This window comes from Tympanuchus pallidicinctus, unplaced genomic scaffold (assembly GCF_026119805.1).
Source record: "Tympanuchus pallidicinctus isolate F22 unplaced genomic scaffold, pur_lepc_1.0 scaffold20, whole genome shotgun sequence".
Classification (NCBI taxonomy): domain Eukaryota; kingdom Metazoa; phylum Chordata; class Aves; order Galliformes; family Phasianidae; genus Tympanuchus; species Tympanuchus pallidicinctus.
In genome coordinates this window covers 7,111,495-7,134,955 of record NW_026294722.1, presented here as the reverse complement: position 1 = coordinate 7,134,955, position 23,461 = coordinate 7,111,495, and the positions used below count along the sequence as shown (strand labels likewise).

Here is a 23,461-nt window from a genome sequence, read left to right as displayed (position 1 = left end):
TGTTTTAACAAAGGAGAAAGTACAAAATTGGCTGATTGGTCCAAGTTCCCCCAAAACTCCTTGCATTTCTTTCCAAGCACACAACACTTGAGACTAGAGAGAAATACCACATTGCAGCTCTCTCAGTCGGGTATGGAATACTCCACTGTAAGCTGGTGCTGTATCATGCTACTACTTCTTGCAGTGCTGGAGAAGAAAATGACAGCACGACAGGGTCGGGATGAACTCATTAAGAAAGGCCTTCTGGAAATGATGGAACAGGGTAAGTAAAAATTCAACAATCAAACAATCAAGTGTATAAAAAAGAAAACCTTTAGTACAAGCAGAAAAAAAAATCAGTATTAGGCTGTTAGTTTTTGTATTTTTTTTAAATCCCTCCCTGTTCCAAGCAGCCCATACAGTTTAATTTTTTGATGTTTTTTCTACCTTGAATGCAGTTCCAGCTTGCCTGGATTTATACATGTTGTGAGTCTGAGCTGGTGGATGTATTTTATGCAATTGCTCTAAACCCAGCTAAATCCAACTGCCAAGAAAGTCAGCTACAACTGGTGCAAATACAAACTGAAACATAACAGATGCATTCAGCAGGGAAGCTTAAAAGTACAGTCCATGACTCCCAATCTCATAAAATCATACTAATGTGATTTTTTTCAGCTGCCTTTCTGGCTTTCCATTCACGAGCAAAAGTGAAGCATTTGATAGTAGTGTCATTTTAGAGCCATCCCAAGTACAAACCAGATTCAGTAGAGGTCACTGAATGAAAGATATGCACAAAGGACTGTGGTTCTGTGTATCACTGTTTCCAAGCCCTAGCAGATGGTTAAGGGATCTGGGTGGCTACCTGGGTGACTATTCTGCAAGACCAAGTGAGCTCCGTGTGTTTTGGACAGCATCCCAATTGCCCTTTCCATGTAAACATAGATTAAAAAAAATAAAATCCTCTTTGCTTTGAAAACTTAATAGCAGAAAGCATTGTACTGAGGAAAGATCAGCCTTTTGAGTTTGACCAATCTGGTAGATAGGAATGATGTTCTTTGAAAGTAATAATTGAGTTCCATTGTATGAAACAAATGCTGTGACTATAAATAGCCTGTGGGACAGCACGCAGTGATGCTATGCTGGCGTGTAACCGAGCAACAGAAGAGTCAGAAAAAAAAAAGAGTATTTTAAACAGGATTTTTTTTTCATTGCATTAAAGCAATTATCATATTATTTTATTGGATATATTTTAACATGGATTAATATGTTCAAGTTACAATACTTATCAAACCATCAGCTTATTCTAAAAGGGGCAGTTTTAGAAGGCACATTTTTAATGCCTTTCCCTTGAGTTTTCTGTCTCTCATTCTGCAAACTAGTCGTCCTATCAGCATATCAGCACCACCTGATAGAAAAAAATACATTCTGTATCTTCTGGGAGTATTGAATTTCCCCATAACCTATGAATTTGAAATCACGGATGTCTGAGCATTGCAAAACAGCAGTAAATAAAACAGCAAAGCACAGAGCTCCTCTAAACACCAAACCAGCTTACAGTACCACCCTGTGCCCAGAAAGGAAGAGCAGCTAACAGTCAGCTGAAGGACACTGCAGCAGCCTCCAAGTTATTTTTCTTTACACAAAGTGCTGTGAATCTCCAGGGTTATTTTATTATATTATCAGCAGAAGTAGCTTATTAACCGGTATCAAAAATTGACCCAAATAATTCTCAGTAAATGATTAGTGCCCTACTTGGACTGAGCTGAAGTGGCAGCAGTTTCAAGGCTAAGTCCTCATTTATGCAGTAAGTTGCAATTGCCAGAGCAGCAGTACTAAGCTAAAAAGACTGCTGTAAATCCTTAAATCTCTCTATTTCATCAGGCTCTACTCTTCTTCTAGATACATGATTACTGCTCACTTTCATAATCAGTCTGAACCATGATGAAGCTCTAGTCTGAGAAATCTGTAGATCTGCTTCATGCAGTTACAACGTCACGCTCCAGCTTCACAGCATAAGGTCTGTCAGGCAGCATTTTGGACCATACTGCTGGCTCAGAGCAAGCCACTGAGCTAGCACAGACTTTGCATCAATCTGCGAGCAGCCCAGGGTGAAGTTGTGCCATCCTTGCTTTGGGGATGAGTCATCCTAACAGGTTATGTCACCCTGTCTCCTCGCACAACCCCAAAACACAGCTGCCCAGCCATGCTGCACAGCCAAATCTGTGGCTCATACATGCCACTCTGCTCGTACATGGCAAATACCAAGCTGCCCTTGGAACCTCCTGAACCTGCCATACAGCTTCACTGTAGCTTACAGGGTACAGGTCCTGCACACAGTGGAATTCTTTCCCAGATAAATCACAGCCCCGATTCTTCTGGTTACTTTGCAATTCCCAAGACTCTGCTGCTTTCTGTACCAGGATATGTGCTTTCTCCCATCCTCAGACTTTGTCTATAACCACGGTGTTGGGAACCACTGCCAATCAAAGCAGAAAGTCCACTTTGCTCTATGCACAAGCTGCTCATTTCTGACAAGGAGCATCACTTCTCTGAGTTTCAGATGTTCCTCAATAGAAATTCTTCAGCAAGGCTGTCTCCTTGTCAATACTCCGTTAGTCATTACGTTCTCATCGGCCAGGATCTGAAGGAGCTCATGTCTCTGTCTGCAGCTCTATTGTGGCACAGCTGTCAGCAGCCTGCCTTTCTGAAGGATGTGAGAAACGTGTGAAGCAGAGTTACCTTGAAAACACTGAGGGAACTTCCCCCAGTATTTCTCCCCTTTGTGAGCACAAAACGAACCAGGTGGAGCTCTGCTTACAGCAATGGGAGGTAAGGGCTGCCTGTCAAGTAACAGAGGCAGCTGTTAATACACCAATGATTATGTATAGGCTGCCTTCCCAATGAGCTGAAATGTAGGCAATGAACTTTTTCCCCCTCCCCTTCCTTGTATCATAGCAACTGTGCTACTGCAGGGACTATTTTAAGAACAGTAACTTTTCACCAAACGTGATTATGAGGCAGAGCTCAGTGTACAAAAATACTGCATCCGTTCCGCAGCATCTCTGGGCCAAAATCTGATACCCTTACCCTAAAGGGCAATAAATTATTCTGCAGATTGTCCAGATTGTATTAAAAAGGAATAGCTGTGAGTGCTAGCTGGTTTTCAATCAGTGTTGAAGAAACCTGCCATGATATCATTGCAAGGAAACAGCCCTGTCAGGGGCTTCCAGAAAGGAGGGTATAGGGCTGAGAAATACGATTTAGAAGTCAGGAGTGGACAGCAGGCATGTCCATCAACATGGACAGATGGCAAGAGTGGGAAGTAATTGCTTTGCTTTGCAATGGTGACGTTGATCTTGTGAATTTCTGAGAGTTGGGCAGTAAAAGGATAGTTTGTATTCTGAGGAATCTTGCTTGAATAAGGGAATACAAGAAAAGCTTCAGTCATCAAGATGCATACAGCTGCAGGGATCACTGGCACAGAAATCTTTCAGAGTAAGCAAAGAGAGCAGTTTCTAGGTCTGCATGAGGAGGGATTTGAATACCTGATCAGCTCAATTATACAAGACATGCTTTTTGAAGCTGAGTATCCAATGCTGTGCCCAAAATCTACAGCTGGGTAGAGAATACTAGCAGTCCTGCCAGCATTACTGCTGGGCAGCTGGACAGCAGTGTCCTGCACATGGAACCTGGCATGACCCTGACATGTCACAGCAACCTGTGCTCATGCTGCACTGTGAGCTCTGCTCAGAGAAGGAATTGCCTCCTTCCAGAGCCCTTTGATCTCCCATGTTCATGCTTATCTTCCACACAGCAGGTGCTTCAAAGCACAGTGGTCTCTATATGTACAGCGCCTAATTAACCAGGTTGCTGGACACGCACAGAAAAAGATGTCTAGAAAATTGGGTGGATGTTAGTGTGCAGATGGGCTGGTATCCATGAGTTTTACATTACAGATGCTCAGTACTTTCAGAAATCAAGTGCTTCTCTAAAAGAAACCTCAGACCCTGACTACTCTGAAATTACTACAGCTTTGAGACTCACTCTGCTAAAGAGGATAGCAGGGAGGTTCAGCTTTCACTGCTCATCGTTTAATTAAGAATAAATGATTTGGTGTTGTAGATACTGAAGGAAAAGCCTGCACTGGTGATGATGCCACAAGAGCAACACAGAGTGACACTCCAGCTTGTGTACCTGTGTGCCAGGCACTCGACTCTGAAGAGATGCAGCAAGAGAGTACAACAGCAGCCACGACAGATGTAACCTCACTTAGTGAAGAGCTGCATTTGGATGAGCTGAAAGAAGATGCAGGTATTGAATAAAAATGTTTCAAAATATAATAAGACGTTAAAAGACATTTCTGCCCAGCAGCTGCATGAGGAGTCAAATATGTTAGTGTGGTGGACAGCCAGAACACCTCATTCAGCTCAGCAGCCACATACTGAGTTAGCACTCGTTATTTTTTATAACAGTGATTTTGAGACTGCTACCAAACTGAGGGACCACACAAATCTTCACATAATGGGGTTAGTTGGATTATGAGACAATCCAGTCTTGGCATGGTGCTCTTTTGGAATTAGCAGCGACTGCTGTGAACATGAAACAAGTTTCTCTCAAAAAAAAATTTCTCAGACTTCTCTGCCAAGGCTGAAGTTGTCTGTCCTGGCTTGAGGAACAACATTCAGTGCACAACTTCTATCTACGCCATCACCCTGCAAACACAAGTGCAGCTCAATGCTGCAAGTACAGATAAGCTAAACCAAGTCCTTCTTGTGGAACTGTGCTTTGGCAAACAGGAGTGGTGAGGGACAGCTGCAGGGTGTTCCACTGACTTCCTGACAGACAGCTTTTCATCCTCAGGTTATGGAATGAAGGTCAAGGACAGGACTATGAGGAAACATTTGTAGAGCTCATGTTTGTTTAATACACAGACAATTAACTCCTTAGGCAGAAGTAGGGCAGCTTGGCCCACGTAACCCAGCCAGTGGGTGTGGGGACAAGCTCAAGGGAAAGATTTTTACCTAGTAGCAAGGTGGCATTTTGACCAGTGGCTCTCCATAAGTAATTGTCTACTCTGTGAAGGAGTCTTGAGCCCTTGGACTATTTTCAGCAGGAAATGTTCACTCTGCAGTATGAAATCTGTTAATAGGTTTGTGTGCTCAAGACTCAGGTCTGCCTTCAGACTCTGACTCAAACATGCTGTTATTAACAAAAACAATGACAGAAAGAAAAACAAAAAACAAAAACAAAACAAAACAAGAAAACAGAAGCAAAGCTTTCTTTTCTGGGGCCATAAAATGATTTTTAGACAATAGTACATGATATTTCTGTGATACCACTCTGAACACAATCAAGTTCAGAAGGTGTGTTTGAGGCTGAGCATTTTTCAGGTCCACCCTCCCTACCTGCATAGTCCCACTATGGCTGCTCACTGCACTTTCACTGAGCATCCTCTCATATCACAGGGAGTGAAATTACTGCCAGAAGAAAGTACCATTCAACTCAAGGAAAAGCATCCAAATATGACTGATTTTCTTGGCAAGCCACTAACATCTTTCTTCCTCAATTTTTCTTTCCTATTTCACGTCTTCCATACTTGTAGGAATAAAAATACAAACTGATGTCAGCCTAGAACAAAGCATTTCCCTATAAATATATATTTAAAAGGAAATTAGGTAGTAATTTTGGTAACTATCACATAAGGAGGCTTTCCTAACAAGTCACATTTGTGTATTTATTCTAATTTCCTGTCATTCTTGAATGACAAATACTCATTCCTCCTCTTCTAGGCACATTTATTCATCTGTTAGTCAACAAATTAAATGCTATTATCTTGCCAATGCTATTGTTTCCAACTGTTCTGGTGCTTCCCCATGCACTCTGAATACCAGGATGCTGAGAGAGAGTGTGAGCTTGTATTCCAAATAAGGCATAAAAAGCAAGCCAAGAAAAAGTTTGTGATGTGGCAGCTGTGAGTACCCACTTCTCTGGGTTTTTAGGAGATGGTCTAGAATGCTTTGGAGGGAAATGTACTTTGTTTAGACAATCCAGGCTGCTAAAAGTTGGGGATTTACCATTTCTCCAGCCCAAACAGTCTGGACAGCTCTCATGCTAAGGGGAAACTCTTATCTCCCCACTTGGATCAGTGCTTTACCTGCTGGGCTGGGACAAACAACCTTCATGGCTACTACTGAGCCCATGGTGTCAGGATGCATCGTTTGGAGGGGACTGCCCAAGTTGCTCAGACCTGCCTGTGGGTCCTCATGTATGCCAATACAAAGATCATTGCACAAGTCTAAGCACTGCTGGAATCAGATATTAATTTTAGACTAAATCACTGAAATTTCACCTATGTCCTCCTCCAGTTTCATGCCTTTTGGGATCTATTTCCCTGCGCCCTTATCACAGACAGGCCAATTTAACAAACTGCTCAGTCATTTAGCCTCTACCAACTGGAAAAGCTAGGTGCTTTTGCCATCTTTCAGGGGACAATCCTGAAATGAGTGCTGTTTCACCATCTCAAATTATGGCTTTGGTGACTGCATTTTTTTAATACTTCACCCATTCTGTGCTGTATGCTAGCTGCTGAGATTCTCTGGTAAATCTTTTTTTATGACAGACTTTTCTTGGTTGCCAACTTTATCTTCAGAAAAAACTCATCAGTTCTGGAGTCAGGTACAGTAAGAGATGGCAAGATGCAGGCTGATGTAATGTATTAATCAAGAAAAAAATATATTGTGAACAACTGGAAAACAAGCTTTCATGCAATATTACAAGTTTAATACTCCTTGCTCTTTGCTGGCACGTTCATAGCACAGACAAGAAGTCACCCAGTAACACCACAACACTGCAGCTTCACTGCTGTAAGAAAATCCATTGCAGTTCTCAGAAGTTGCTTTACCTTGCTGTCTTTGTTACTGAGAAGAGAAAAGGAAAATTGGCGTTAGGGAAGGAATGGGGAGTAAAGGAGGCTCACAAATTTTTCTCAGGAGCATAAGAACTAACATTTCTTCAATATTCTCATACATTTTATTCTTTACCTGCCTCAGCTGTTTGGCTATTTCACAGAACAATTTTTTTGGCACAGTAAAGAAGTGCTTCTAGCTGAGTACCATGTGTTCTGTTCTTCTGAGTGTTCCTGGCATTGTCTCCTGGCTGATCAGTATTATTAACTTCATTTTCCATTAATTTTACTCATCTTCTTACTAGCCAAGAAACCTTCAGCACCCAAGGAAGAATTGGAAGATGCCAGTCTGCCAGCATCTGAAGACAGTCCACAAGCCTTACTTGCACCTGAAACCACAGATTCTCCCCAGAAACCGACAGAAGGAAATCCAGTGCAGCTTCCCAGCCCTCCATTGCTCCCAGCTCCACCACCTAAGGCAATCTCCAAAATCACAAAGAGTGTCACAGGTCAGTCATTGCCAGTCAGTACAGACTTTCCCAATCTCTTATACACTGTTCACTTATATGGTACAATTTTTTTTTTCTTACATCCATTTGCAAGGCTTGTGTTTGCAAGCTACTGTGAATCAGGCTAGTTGCAGTGAATGAATAGAATGCTAATGAATTCCCTGAACTGAGTGATCTGGATGCCAGATAAAAACACACTGATCTTTGTACTTTACATATCTATCCGTGGATTATTTGTTTTGCACTAAACACATGTAAAACATATCAAACCAACTGCAATCATCTGCTGAATCAGATGCTCATATTGATATGACATAAAACATGAGGAAGATTCTAATTTTTATTCATTATTTTTAACCTAGAATCCTGCTGCATAACAGTAAAATAGCCAAAAGAAAGTTCAAGTCAGTAGGCTTTGTAGAGGTTTCTGTCTTAAGGTTATGCTCTCTAGGGTAGTTCTAAACTAGAGCTATGAAATCTGGTCTAATTACACAGAATGCACATAAGTGATATACCTGGCTCCCACAACGCATTACTCCATGCCAGACTTCAGTGAATGTTTCAACAGCAGTTCCTCTGGGCCTGATTTTCTAATGTATTGCCAATGTTACTACATTTTCCAACATTCTGGCACTACAGAAGGGGTGTTAAAGTGAATATGATTTTAGTTTCTTCCAATTTTAGGGACCCCTACATATGGTAAAGGCAGTTAAAAGGGCCTTACTGCAAATTAGAATCAAGTCTTGACATCTAAATGCCAGACCTGTTGGGTATTTAGACTTTTAAATGACAGCCATTATCTCAGCCCTGATTTGCATCCCCACTGACACAAAGAACAGGGTTTTCAAAGTCACCAGGAAACAAAATATCAGAGAGACACTGATCAGACTACTGGAACTCACAGAAAACACTGGGGTTTTCTGTCTTTTTGAGGAAAATCACAAGTATTTGTTTCCAATGAAAAATGTTCATGTTTCATCCACACCTAAAGGCCATAAGAGTTTAAGTGTGACCTAGATTCAAGATGCTTCTTGGAGCTATTGTTCAGATTCTCTCACCATTCTCTGCTATAGGTCAAGCTCCGGCCTTTCTCTTCCACCTTGCAATATAAACTAGACAAACCAGGACTCCCCTTTGTCACTGCTCAACTGATAAGAGAGACATTCTGTGTTGGATTTAGGCCATTTGGAAAACCTAACTTGTAGAGAGTAACAAGGTTATGGACCCACTATACACTTAACAGCACTTTGAGTTTAGATATTTTGCTGCTTAACCTAAGTATTTCCTCTAACATCTGGGATATTTTGAGTTTTGCCATTTAATTTTCACCTAAATATTCCACAAAGAACAACTCTTGGTTTTCTCAATGGCTGCAGTAACTATGGACCTTTATCCAATGGTCATTATACATTTGTTTATTTTTGTTTGCAAGTGGAGGCAGTGGCAAGTTAAAACTAAACAAATACTGTCAGTGAGTGAAAGGGGATACAAATGTATGGGGAGAGACAAACAAAGAGCTATTAAAAAAGAAAAGGAACAAAGAGGTTGAAAAGCTCTTTTGTGTTTGGTTTTTTCCCATTTAACAATGCTGGAGATGTTGTTAGCAAAGGAGTGAGGAATGAGCCAAGCACCAATTAATCACAGAGAGAGGGGGAACAGGGCAAGGTGCCAAGACATCACTTTGCAAGATTATTCACTGAACAGCTGTTATTAGATTGAATAAGGTGTGATTTAAGGAAACGCAATATTGGCCCAAGCTGCAATGAGGACAAAATTGGCTGCTGGCCCATTTCAGAAACAAGCAAATATGAAGATAAAGCAAAGTGTCCTCTCTTCCTGCTTTGGGGTTGAGCTGAATGCAGGGTTCTAGCTCTGAGAAAATGCAACAACCCTCTCCCATTGAGCAGAGGTGGAAAACGAATTCAGAAGTATTTCCACAGGAGCACATGATCAGAATTGCTACTTGAATGCCGAACAAACATCTCTGCTTAGCAGAAGGTGGCTGTCTCGTGGGTGCAGAATGTCCTGATCAGCTCCAGGCTAGGAAGGCACCTCATTGCCAAGGCTCTGCACATCGGATGCCTAGAGACTTGAAGAAATGCTCCTGTGCTTTCAGACATTTTCAGATTTTTGATAGTGTAGTTTTTAGATCAGCTTGACCTCTGCCTCCTGGAGGTATAAAGAGATAGATTCAACAACTGTGGGCACTGATAAGAGGTCTGGGTCAGACGGAGAGAAATGTGCAAAAATGCCTTCTTAAAATCAAAAAATGATTTAGACCTCTCTTAGAATATGAAAGCAGATTGGCATCAGTGGTAAAATCTTGCTCTCTTCTCTACCATTTAAATGTAAAAAAGAGACTGGGCTTATTGTTCTTATGCTTTCAAAGTTTACTTTTGAATTTGGTTGTGGATACAGGAGCTCTCCTTCCCAACCCAAAGTGGCTTTACTGTTGCTCTCATTAATTCTGCTCTCCTACCTCAAAAACAGTAAACACGTTCTGTGAAAACAAATTTGTACAATACCTGTATAAGCTGTGTCAGTTTAAATTCCTGTCTACAACACTAGATGGCAACAAGAGAAAAGCAAAGTCCTTTTGCACGAAGATGTCAGGTTGCCTTTTTGCAACCAGACCGAACTATTGCAATAACCACCACCATATGCCAGGAAGTTTGGGACTGAGCTATGTGGAAAAAAGGGAAAGGAAAAGAGAACTGCAAAACAGAAAAACTAATCAGCATCTTTTCAGCCTAAGTGTTCAAGTATCTCAAGAATGCAAAACTACCAAACTTACAACTAGGGAAACATCTGCTGTGTTTTGGACTCAGGTGCTAGAGAATTTATGCATCAAAATCTAGCTTCCAGTAAAATGCTTATACAAGATTAAAAAAAACATCTGAGTTGAGATGTAAAACAAACAAACATGTTAGCTTGTCCTTTTCTTCTTATTCATTTCTTGGTGCTCAATACCACATCTTTCATTTGGATTTCATTTGGCAAGTTTTGTTATGTGAATGTTACATTACAATAATTTTGGCATTTCCTCAACTGGCATATGAAAGACAGGGGTCTGATCAGTGCAGTCATCACAGAAGAGCAGACAATAGACACTGGTACATTTTGTCCTGACTGTCAACCGCAGTGCATAAATTTTAATATAATCTGCCAGAGTCCAGCAGAGAAAGTGCTAGAATGGAAAGCCACCACAGTACAGGACATCAGTAGCTAACAAGAACAGCACTGACCATCAAGATTGCACTGGGAAAAGGAGAATATGACTGTGCGGGAGAAAAGGGATGTGGGGTAAGCATCTATTTTGCTACATCAAAGATGCAGACCTGCATAGCATGAGCCTTTTGAATTCAGATGGCTACTCAGCTTAACCATTTACCTCTTAGCAAGAACCAAACATTACTATTTTCTTCTATCAGATTAATTTCAGTGCAGGCTCTTTGCACAAAAATCCAAGTATTGCATGACCTTTTACCCTCCTGTATTTTGACAGCAGGAAGCGACACAGATGACCCAGCCATGAAGTCTCCTCCTTCCACTATCCTGAAGAATTATGTAGTTGTTGGCTCCTCTCAAATCTCAGGACAAGCTGGCCTCTTCCATTCCTCTGGCCAGAAAAGCTCCGAGTCGCACGTCAGAGGACAGGTAACAACGCCGACTGGCTCCCCTCACCTGGCTGCTGTCCACCTGCCTTTACCTCCCAGCAGAGTCATTGAAGAACTCCACAGGGCTCTGGCCACCAAACACCGGCAGGACAGGTACCTGCAGCCTCTTGGCTACATGGGTGCATGAGGAGTCATTCCACTAAATCATTTCTCTTGGTAAACACCCTTATCCTGTTTTTAGCATTTCAACCACTTCTACAGCTCGCCTTCATCTTCTTGAGGTCACTGCTTTGAACATGGTAGGTTTTCAAGCAGGTAGAAAGAGTTAATTATCTTTGGCCTACTGCAAAAGAAACTCTTCCAAACATATCAAGGTAGAGTAACTAAGGCAAACTGGCCTGTAAATATATCTGAGAAATGTTACTATTTCAGTATGTCTCTTGGCTTATACATGAGCCTATAGAGTATACATTTTCTAATACAAATGCTTTTGTGGGTGTACGTTGGGTACTTTATCTGGTTTTCATTATGAACCCTCCTCTGTATTAGAGAAAGACAGAAATAACCAGTGAAGTTAGTAACATTTCTCAGCTCCATAACAGCTACTGTTGTGGAGAAGAGATTCATTCAGTATTATTTCCATGTCCTCTGTCATGATCAGAAAATATCAGGAAGAGAATACTTCATGTCATGTGTGTTTTATGTTAGGGGTATGCACCTGTGTGTTTTCCTTTAATCAGTACAGCACAGCACATGATTATATATCAAACAAATACATCAGTCTCTGTACCTTATTATTACCCTTCTGTACCTTATGACAAACCTAGATCTCTGTGCTCATTATTGTCAGCAGTCTTGAGGATGCCATCCCCTGTTCTCCCATACTGAACTCTCTGTCCTGGCTTTTATGAGCTACAGGCCATGCTAGTCATTTTCATATAGTGATAAGTTCCTACTGTGGCACTAAAACAGTGTTTTGTAAAAACTGGGCTCGACCTTCCACCCACAGCTTCCATGGAAGAGAAAGCAAAGGCTCTCCAAAAAAAAGAGTGGATGTCCGTCCATCCAGAACGTCTAGCATTGAGCGCAACAAAGAAAAGGAGAACTCCCTGAATTACAGCAGTGATACAGAAAATAAGAGGAATTCAGTTAAAGAGTCGGATGAGAACAAAGAAAACATGATAATGAACTCAGAGCTTAAGGAAGACTCTGTTTTTTATCAGGATGAGGAAGTTTTGAATGACTCCATTATTTCTGGTAAGGAAAGTCACTCATTTCATTATATACTATTGAAGCCTAACGTAATGTTCTATAAAACAACAGAAAACACTGAGCACTATAAATTATTCTGTGTGGTGGCACAACACAAATCCAAAGTTATAACATAAATCCAAATCATACAGGGTTCCAGCCGCAAAGTGTCTGAGGTGGCTGCAATGGATGAATACTTGGCAAGCTAGGCAACACAGTGGCTCAGACTGTGGATTCCTACTGTGGAGTGCTTATATGACCCAGAAGAAAGCAGCTTCAGAGATATGATGCTGCCCATTCATATGGTGCAAGCTGGAATATAAGCAAGGCATTTCTGGTCTTGACACTGAATGGCACTGCTTCTGTCAGCGTTCATTCAAATGCCTCTATTTGCATTTTAGAGAGAATGAGAGATGCAGAAGTGGCAGGAATAACACCAGAATAATTCACTAAAAGTAAAGGTTCTTTCTAGTTTTAAAAATCTGGGCTGGTTTGAAAATCAGGATATAAATTATCAATTAATCCAGAGTTACTTTATGATTACTGTACTGTGTTTTCACATCACCAAATTAGTCATTGCCATTCTGCATGTAGCTTTGAACTGGTAACAGATGCAAACAAGGTCCTTGCATTAGTGTGCAGTATTTGGATTTGCCTTTTGCTTGATAGAATGAGCAGTAAACATACAAGAAAATAAATGTCAGGATTCAATTGAGTTAACACAGGAACTTTTGTTGGGAACCTGCAGAGACCAAACATGAAAAAGGTATGAGTTCTCAAAACATTTGTTGTCCTAGCTGAGCTGCCATAAATTGTGAAACAAGGCATAACCATGGTCATGGGACACACTGGCATTGAACACATCATACTGACAAGGAGAAATTAATCATTAGGAAGAAAATAGATAAAGATATTTGCATTTTCAGTTTCCACTGAGATAGTGATTAGGAAGGATTTTGTCTCAAGGTGTTGACAATGGATATGGGGAAAACTGGGGCTTTGTTTCCTTTGTTCTCTCCCCCCCCCTTTTTTTTTTTAAATTATTATTTGTTTGATTTGGTTTATTTGGTTCAATTCTGAAGCATCAAAAATGGATCTCTGCAGGAGGTGAAATAACAGAACTGGCCACCAGCGGGCCAGTCAAGGTGAGAACAGACCCTGCTGTTATCTGAAGAGGGTAACACCATCTCCCTCCTTTCATTTTGTCTGGCAGGTATTATTTTTCAGGAATTAACCCAATTGGTCAGGCATGGGAAGCAGCTCTTCGGACTATGAGATCAGCTTAATCCAGCTCTCTTGCATTTTTATTTGGTAAAATACCCTAAAGATTAATGAGTGCATAGTGCATATGGACCATGGGAGTGGCTATAGCATAAGCCTTTTAGAAATCCTAACATCTGGATGAAGTGAGCACAGCTTATCCTGTGTGGGTTGTATGCTCTCTACTCCTTTAATACTGCAGAGGGATTTGGGTTAAAGTTGAGATTTTTCAGTTATGATTGGTGTTTTTAATTTCACAGAGTAGTAGACTTTTGAAGTCTGCAGAAGAGTAGTCTGGGAGTGGTCAGAGCTTGGAAGAGCAGCTGCATTTTACTTTGTCTCAATGTATTGCATTGTTCCATCTCACTTTGAAAATACAAGCTTCTAGAGAACATACTGAGATAGCTTAATTCAGTGTCTGCACTTCAGCTTCAAAAACTGACTTCTTGCAAAAAGGTGCATGCAGTCTTCTACCTGCACAGCATAAGTTTCAGCTGACTTTCAAATGGATGAGGGCAGCAGAAAACAACCCTGACTTTGTCTGAGCAAATAATCACCATGATTCTAGCTCTTGTTCTCCCATAATCCAAACATGAGATATAGCATGACATAGCAGGTAGTTTTAGAGCATCCTGGTGAGAGCAGGAATAGTTCTGCATGCTTATACCTCAGCTGTCACTGATAAATAGGAGAATAACCATTTAGAGCACACCTCTACAATTTAAAAAGCATATAGAAAAAGTGTTGTGTGCACATGTATAGCTCCCTTGTTTTCTTCTATAGAGTTCTGGACAGAGAAATCCACATGTGCTGCATGGTGTATACATATCTTGCTTTCAGTGCACACAAAATGCACTGAACTGCCTGTAAATCCACCACACAGATGGCCAGCACATGGGCAGCATGTCTGTCGTGTTCAAGAGACACTGGGCTTAGTGTGCATGTGCAGTCTCTCTGCAGCAACCTCCTGGCATGACCAAATTCCCCTTAGTGCCTGTTTAAAACTTTCAGGTGAAAATGAGAGCGTATTCAGGGATAAATGGGAAACTGTTCCTTCATGTGCTGCTTGGGTTGAGCACTGCTAACACCCATTTTTCATCCACTCCCATTGAGGTGAAGGCTTAAAAAAGCTTGACTGAGTCCCAGGCCTGTGGCTTAGTAATCCAAGTGTTTCTGATGGAGACATACTCATTTAGCAGAATGCTCTGTGTGCAGCAGCCAAATAATTTAACTTCTTTTACCCATCTGTTAAACACATATCTAATTCTTCACAGAGGGCTGTATGGTTTAATTTAATTAAAGCTGGCAACAGACTTCGAAAGCATTAAGAGGAAGGTGCTAAACAAGGGCACAGCTTTCAGATTCCAGTCAGGGTTTTGAACTCATTCATTTTAGGTCATTGCAACTATTTAGAGACTTGCCCCTTCTTACCCAGGGATTCCATACCTACTGTCTGCCCCACTTTTCCCAAGATGCATATGTGGATGTGCTATAGATTTTTCCTCCCTGCATGAAGAAATTCAAGATCAATAGTGACAATAATAATAATGTAGTCCCCCAGATCTTGGGCAAATAAACTGCCAATATTTGAAAATGAGAATCTATTTAGGATTTAGTATCTTGCCATCCTCCAGAGCATCCCTTTTAAAGCAGACTTTAATCCTATCTCAAATGCCAAATAAAAATACCAATTAAATGTCATTTTCTTTATAAGTGAGATGACCTTTCTTAGAAAAGGTGAAACCTTTTTTTTTTTTTAAAGGGCCACAAAACACAACCACTGTTAAAGTAAAAAGGTACCAAACCAAAAAACAGCTATTGCACACCATGCTCCCAAGATCAAGCAGATTGATGGTTTAACTGCAGCTCCTGAGTACTCTGGCAACATCCATCTGACTGGTGCTACTCTGCACTGAGAATTTTCTGACTGCTGAAGTCCTGGACTGGACCATAGAATGGCCAGGACAGCACAGCAGAGGCATATAGGACTCTGGTGTAAATTTACTTGCTGCAATATACCTGTAATTAATTACTAGAAGACTGCAGTCCTTCCAGGGTGACTCAGCAGCTCACTGAGCTTTAATAGCACTTCCATTTTCCTCTCTGCACACCGTAAGCAATCCACTCCTCAGCAGATAGAGACTTCACTTCAGGCTTCTAATCTGCATTTGAGAATGAAGACTGATTTCTTTGTAAGCAGTTAGAGTTCACAGTCTTTTTGTGGTATACCTTTCCAAACACACGGCAAAATGGTTGTATGAGCTCAGTTTTCACTTGCTTAGCCTGCTTAAGCCTGAAGAGCTACAACAAGAGATGCGGATACACCAAAGCTCAGGCGATTCCTTCCAGTGAAAGAGTGCTTCAAATGTCACCAGCAGGACAGCATCAGGGACCAAACATTCTGCACATCAAGAGCAGTAAACTCATGAAAACAGGTTCTGCACATCTTCCTTGAAGAGCTCTTTTTAATGGCAATATTGTAGATCATCTTTTTTTGATAGAAAACACGTGTTAGTACATTTAACAGTAAGCAGAACAGGACATGCAATCACAATAAGTATCTATGCTCTGTGTTGCCCAATTAACTTGCTAACATTCTGGAAAGTGCCACAACATATTATTTTCTTTCATTCTTTGGAATATTTTCCCCTGCTCTCTTCAGAAGAAAAAGCCTAAAGTGAAGAGTATACTATTGATTTGCAATTCTGTTATGACACATTGTCACCTTGGACAGGATGCAGATACATGTAATGGCTTACATGCAATGCTATACACAGTGTTAGTGTCTGCTAACACAGTTTTGGTTTTCTATGTCTGAAAGAACAATGACATTAAAAAGCCATAATTAGATGTAAAATAAAAATAGAGTGACCAACTCTGACTGTCTCAGTTACCATTTCCTATTGCTTGTTTATGCCTGGTCACCCAGAGGGGAAGATGCACATATTCTGGCCACCTGTTGAGCCATCCCATCTTTCTGCAAAGGAACCACTAAATGATTCATGGAAGAGGGTTTGCTCTCAGCTATAGGGATGCTCAGAGGTCTGAGACAAGATGCACAGCCTTTGATTCCTGAACTAAAGGTGTAAGTCATATCTCAGCTGAAAATAATTTTCTCCTGAAACCATTGCTTGCTTATGAAGGCCAGTAAAGACAACAGAGGACTACAACCCTTCTGCATTTGTAAGCAGTTTATTGTCAGAGCCCTAATCACAAGCACAGTTGTATCACTGCTTATATGATTGTGTGTTACTGCTCACTGCACACTAACTTACAAGTCACCATCTCTGCACAGTTTCCCACTCTTTACATGTTCATTTTTCATCTCCAGGAACTGTCTCTAATGCCTTTCTTTACAATCCATATCCCAGGTACTTTGCCAAGAAAATGCAAGAAAGAACTGTTGGCAGTAAAACTACGAAACAGACCAAGCAAGCAGGAGCTGGAAGACAGGAATATTTTCCCGAGGAGGACAGATGAGGAAAGACAGGAAATCCGGCAGCAAATTGAAATGAAGCTCTCAAAGTAAGTTATCTGAGAATAGGGGGGAATCTCCCTTTTCAATGAAGTGTCTTCTTAGTACCGTCAGATGAGAAATTGTGAGCTCATTTCCAGCAGTGAATAACACAAAATCTAACACATCACATTTTCGGCTGTCAGTCAGTCACATGAAAAAATCTTAACTGCCTCTTCAGTCAGGATTCCCTTGATTTCAGTGGAAAACAAGACATGAGTAAATGGAAGTTATAAACCTCCACATCTACCTGTGGTTCCACAGATGTGATTAAGATTTTGAAGTCCTCTAAAAAGGCTAGTGCTTTAATGTAACAACAGTAATCTGATTATGTATTGATCTGATCTGGCCTGGCCAGCACTAGCTGAATTTAAGTTGAAGGGCCATTCTATAACTGCATGCTCAAAGAAGGGGAAGCTCCTGAGTGTGTTGGTGGCTGTGTTTCTGTTTTAAGGGAGGAGCAGATTCAGCAGCATTGCTGACACATGGGTAACGTGTTTGTGCAAGTCCTGCTGCGGGGATGGCAGGAATGGTCTGGTTTTGATCAGTAACCAGGGCAACAGTGTAGAGCTGGGTGAGAAACAGCGTAACTGTGGCGTGTAGCCTAAAGCAAAGACTGAAGGTAACCATGGGACTGCATCATTTGTTTTTCTGTGTGTGTGCGTGCAGTTGGTTTTTTGGTTTTTGTTTTCCCCCTAAAAGCTACATTTGGGTATCTGGAAGCATGAATTTTTTAGATGAGACAAAGTAGATTGCTAAATAATGTGTGCTGTGCCTGCCCACTGTTGAGGCAATGCAACAGCCCACACTGGGACAGCAAGCGCTGCTCGCTGCCAAATCAAACTGAGAAACACTAACAGAAGTTCATTTCCAAAGCTTATTAAATATTAAATATTTCAAGTCTTTCCTGAAAGAAACACTTATTGATATTTAAGGCTAGCTCATTCATGTGTATGCATTTGATTAAACTTTACCTCAGGGGACAGTGAATGAGAGACACATATGGATCAAAATACAAGTCCTAACAGACCAGCGCTTTTGGGAGGAAACACCCCTGCCACCACCACACTTGCTAAGAAATGAGATGCTGAATGAACATGGATGAGATTAAGGGAAATGTCCTGATGCCCCTGCAGTGTTGGATGCAGCAGTCACCTTCTTCCAGACTCCTAGGAACCACTGTTCATTCTTTGTTTCATGGCAGCACCTTACACCCAAAGGAACGTGACTGCAAGACAGCAAATGACAGCTCCTGTACAAAAAATACATACATCCTATGCAAGCAGAAAATCCCATGTTACAGTTTACATCAAATTCTAAGAGATACAGCCAGAGTAAGCCACAGATGTGCCTTAATAGCCATTATTTCAGGAGAGAAAGTAGACCTGATGTATTCATTTCAGGGAAATATTTCAAGTTGCACTTTGATACTGTTAAGTCTAGTATTTTGGCCCAACAAAAAGAAATGTTTTCATAGATCAGGTGCCTAATTTTACTGCTCTAAAATACACCAACAAAAAGGTTGCCATCCCACTGCATCCTTTAAAAACAAGCTGAACCACCACCTGTATTCAGAGGGATAAGATTATCTCATCGGCAGCCACACCTCATCCTGCTGAAATGCCTGGAAGGTCACCTCTCTCTTCAACACCACCTGACTTCTGATCTGAAAGGTCTGATGGAATTGCAGCTTGAGGTGGCATAACTGCAGGTTTTATCTTTTTCATTTCATTTGCCATTTTACTTCCTTAATAATAAGCCCGGACAATTATTTTAAAGGAGTCATAATTCAACTATCAGTACAAGGACTTAAAAAGAAAACTGCTCTGCTGGTGAAGAAAGGGACTGGTCATGACTAGAAGCTAGGAAATGTACTCTCTATAGGTAAAGGCAGTAAAGATAGTCCCCATATTGTCTCTTATGATCTCACAAAGCAATCTGTGGTGCAGGCTATTAGTCTCAATGGTTATGTGTAGAGGATGGCTAAAAGCCAGCTTTGTTCCAAGTGCTGGAAGACAGTCTTTCATTTAGATGCTTCCTCCTGGAATGTGTCAGGTTCAGCGCATCTAGGGAAACAGACGGTGCAGAGATTGCTGGAATAGCCAGGAATGGCAAAACAGATTGGAAGCAACCTCCCACACAACTTCCAGCACATATGTGCACTGGCAGAGCTCAGCTCACTCTTAACTCATCCGTCAGAATAGAATGGGACCATGCAAACAAGCTCAGGTGACGGATGCACAAAAGCAGTATTTACACCAAGAAAACCAAGGAATGTGTTAAAAAATGAAAAATAAAATCCCAAACCTAAAAGTTGGTGCTGGCAAAGGCAGAGGAGTCACAGCCCTCGACTCATCCCTCTGGAGTTTCTGACTAGTTCTCACTCCCTACAGCACAGACCACCCCAGAGTCCCCACTCAGAGCACAACCTGACAGCAGCATGGAAACACAACCACACTGGGAAGAAGAATGAGAATCTTGGATGAGCTTTTGAGGTCTTCACATTCATTCATTTAATGATACTTGTGCAGCTGAATCTCTCTGTAGGTGTGACAGCTTAGAAGTTTACAGCATACTGCTAAGTGCTCAAGTATGAGGTACTATCAGGCAATTGGGGTCCAATAGGCATGAATGCTTGCTGTACAATCTTGCCATTTCCTGTGCAGATTAGAGCATATTACTTCTGTACTGGTAGCATTTTGATAATTGCAATGGGACTTGCCTGCTCAGCTGTGAATCTAGATATACCATCAGGCTGTAGACCTGTCCTTCTGCACAAGAGAATAATGTACAAGCAAATTAGAGAGTTGTTATTCAATTGCTGACTGCATCAGAATAGCAAGTAAACAGGCAGCTGTTTTCAAGATCAATATTTTACAGCACATTTGTAGGGATTTGAAAGTTTATAGCTGCCTGGAAAATTGCTTGTTTCACAGCTAACACAACCTAGCTCTGTAGTCTAGAAAGAAAGCTATGCTGATGTATGTAATGTACAAAACACATCAATAATGGCATCTAAGTAACTTAAAAAATAGGGAGAGAGAAGAAAAGTACTTTATCAAAACCACTGTATTTTTTCTAAATGGTTCTAGTTGAAATACATTTGGGGGTAGTTGTGAATCTGGCAATAAAGCCAACTCTGTGCTGTCATGCTCATGAGTGTTTGCACAACCAAAACGAATACTTATTTTTCTTCACTTTCCCATCATGTATTTCCCATCTTCTGTGCTTCCAAGCCAAATTATCACTTGTTGCCGTGGAAACACAGACATCTCCCTCTTCCTCCATCCAAACCGGTAGTGTTCCATCTTCCCCATATTTCCCTTTCCAGTCATGTTTTCTGTTATTAATTCATGCATCCCCGTGCCCATGGCCACAATACGTGCTTGCAATATTCTACTGTGCATTAGACAACAGAGATTTTGATATTCCAGGCTCCCAACAGGTCTCGTTTCCAATTATGATGGGTTCACAGCACAGATAATAAGCCCTCCATGGAATTCAATGAATTGAGAGCTCTTTGTGTCAAGAGGCAGAGAAGACATTTGCAAGTACGATTATTTGCAAGAACTGCTTTCTGTCTTACAGACCCACTTAGTTCTAGGAGGAGTTTTAGCTGAAATTTGGAGAAGTAAAATAGTTGCTCAACTGAAAAGTGATGTAAGAAAGGGTTGTTTAATTAAATTTGATATCTGACTGCTTGGGAAGTTAATGTTTGAGCTGCCTGGGTGGCTGGTGCTTCTCAGGCACGCTTTGTATAACCACAGTTAAAGACACTCCATTATTACTTAATGTTTCAACAAAAACATGAATTCTCGGAAAAGATTGTACTTGTAATTTTCACTTCATGTTCTGTGTCACCTCCTTGGATATTTGCATAAGTAGACATGAAACATTAAGCAGCACTTAGAAGATTATGGAGATGGGAATTCATATGCAGAAGTGTGGGCATAAAAGGAGTCACACAGGAAGAGTGACAGCTTTGTGAACCTAAAACTCATCTAAACCACTTTGGAAATCCTGGCCTGGGGAAGCAGATCATGCTGGGGCAAGATTTCTTGTCCATGTAAATTGGCAAAGAAGGTATCTTTATTCAGATTTACCACATCTGGGTATCTGCAGTTCTAGTGCTGCCCTGAGGTTCTCAGAAAGGCATTTGCAAGTTGACTTCCCAGAAAGTGCAGACGTAGCAAAATGCATAGCCAGATTAGGCTCAGGTTTGCAGCTCAGCCTCACGTAACAAAGCGTGAAGTTCACAGCACTGCTGAAGGCAGAACACCAAGAAAACAGCACTTCAGATTTGCAGCCTGAAAGCATAAGGTGTGACGGTTCAACACAGAGCAGTCATAAAGGAAAATTTTACCTATTGTGTCCTGTTTCCTAAGAACGACACATCCAGCACTGTTTCCTCATGGGAATGGCTCAGAGCAGCTCTGCTGACTGGGAAGGAATCAGCCCTCCAGAGGCATCCACTGGGAAAGCGGGCTGAATTTACAGGATTTGGGGGCATACTTTACTTGATTTGGTCGAAAGGAGAGTGAGGTACAATATGTTAATAGCCCTAATGCAGAAAAGTGTTGAGCGGGTGCTGAACTGAGCCCAGTTTAGAGATTGCCCTAAATTTACCTGGAGATTATTGAGTTTTGGGGTTTTTTTGATGCAGCTCTGGCTGTGCTCTGGCTGAAGTAGAAATTAGGGAACCGTCCTGATTTAGATCATAATTTCAGACTGGCTGGGAAGACATGACACAGATTTGTGTCAGAGACAGAAAGGCAGGAGCAGAGAAAAGCTCGGGTGTCACCGCTAATTAGCTGTGTACGATTTACTGCATGCCTTCCTCATTTGGCAGGAATCCTCCAGGTTACCTTGTCACCAATGCTAAAAATAACCCTGGTGAGTGCAGTGTGGGTGTCTGCACAACCCGCAGCTCCTTGCATATGACACAAGCTATATATAGAGCCAGAATTTAATTCCGTGGGCATGTGGGTAAGCCAGGGGAGTCTCCTGCTCTGCTCTAGACAGCATGAGATCGTGACAGCCAGCGGGCTGGGAGGGGGGGGGGGGGGGGGGGGCTGCTGGGGATTTGCACGGGGATGCTGTGGTATTTTATTATCAGCTTGCACAGCGCTGAAGTGCGTTTAGACCCAGTGCTATGTAAGGAGTTGGGATTTTTTTCATGTTCTGGCTCTTTTCCATTGTGGGCTCAGGTTTTCAGGCTACAGGAAAAGAAAAAGACAAGCAATGTATTTGGGAAATAAGTAGTAGTAAGAATGGGGAGAGGCTGGAGGACCAGGAGACGTGCAAGCAATGGCTGAGATTTTTCAGAGCTGCCTCTGGAACTGAAATGCTTGAAATCCATAGGCATTAAGATTCTCTGCGTCCTTCCTTGAAGTCAGGAACACAGTTGGAAACTCCATTCTGTACCCAGTGACAGACAGTGCTGGCCTTGCAGTCAAGGGGGTTTGGTATCTGCTGCCAGAATTACTCTGAGGCAGTCTTCAAGGATGAAAATCACAAGCAAAGAGAGAAAGGTCAAGTTTTGTTCACGTCTCCAAGCAATGAGTGAGTTTAGCCTCCTGTTTACACCACTTTTCAGATTCAAGGGAGCTGCCATACAGCTCAAATACACGTATTACAAGAGATTCAAGATTATCAGTACTTGACATACCCTGTCCCTTTTTCTTAAGGACTGAAGAGCTCTTGAGAAAGGTATCCCTTGTTCCCTTTCGCTTATTATATTTGCAAAAACAGAATGAACTTCACTAATGTGAATCACTGATCAGTCCCCATGAGTATGTGATCATAGCAGATCCTCCCAAAAGAAATTCTTCAACAAGAAGTGTTTGTTTACTTCAGTAATGCAGCACAACACGTGCACAGTTACTTACAAGACAGCCTGTCAGCTGCAGGCAAGAGCCACAAGCTGCACCTGAGCAAGAGCCATTTGCTGTATCACACCAACCCACTGCGTGCCTGGCAACAACTTTCAAATATGCTGCTTCATTCATAAAGCGTTGCAATAGTGAAGATTCAGTTCCATAGGTTAATTTTTGATCCAAACACTGCACATATGACTCAAAGCTATTCTCAGTGCAGTTTACATCTCTAAAGATTCAGCATGCTCTGCCTAGGGACGAGAAAGCTTTACATCAGCGGGTCACAGCCGATAAAAGATTTCCTTCTGGGAAGCCCAGCTCCTTGTGCTGCTCTGTTCTACTTCCCCGACTCCAGTGCTGGGAATTCATAGTCAAATATGTTTTTCACAGTAAAGTGAAGGCAAGGGCAGCAGGTCAGTGCACAGCAGGAGAGGGAAGAGCAGAGCAGCAGGTGTAAACACAGAAGTATCGAGGGCCTTTTCTGGGACACAGAGTCAATTTCTCGAACTGATCTTCTAGCAGAAGTGGCACATGTAAAAGTAGAGATCAAA

The 23,461-nt window shown here is 41.6% G+C and overlaps 1 protein-coding gene across 3 annotated transcripts in view; it reads left to right on the top strand.

Annotated features, from left to right (window-relative positions):
* The window catches only part of PHACTR3 (phosphatase and actin regulator 3), a 94,981-nt gene that overhangs the window by 49,426 nt on the left and 22,094 nt on the right, over positions 1-23,461 (top strand). For 2 of the 3 annotated variants that reach the window (XM_052683444.1, XM_052683446.1), the window contains exons 3-8: positions 185-262; positions 4,102-4,290; positions 7,189-7,392; positions 10,898-11,162; positions 12,019-12,266; positions 16,892-17,045. In XM_052683444.1, the coding sequence (XP_052539404.1) occupies positions 185-262; positions 4,102-4,290; positions 7,189-7,392; positions 10,898-11,162; positions 12,019-12,266; positions 16,892-17,045 (1,138 nt within the window). The remainder of the gene's footprint in view (positions 1-184; positions 263-4,101; positions 4,291-7,188; positions 7,393-10,897; positions 11,163-12,018; positions 12,267-16,891; positions 17,046-23,461) is intronic. The other variant, XM_052683445.1, reaches the window with a different exon arrangement.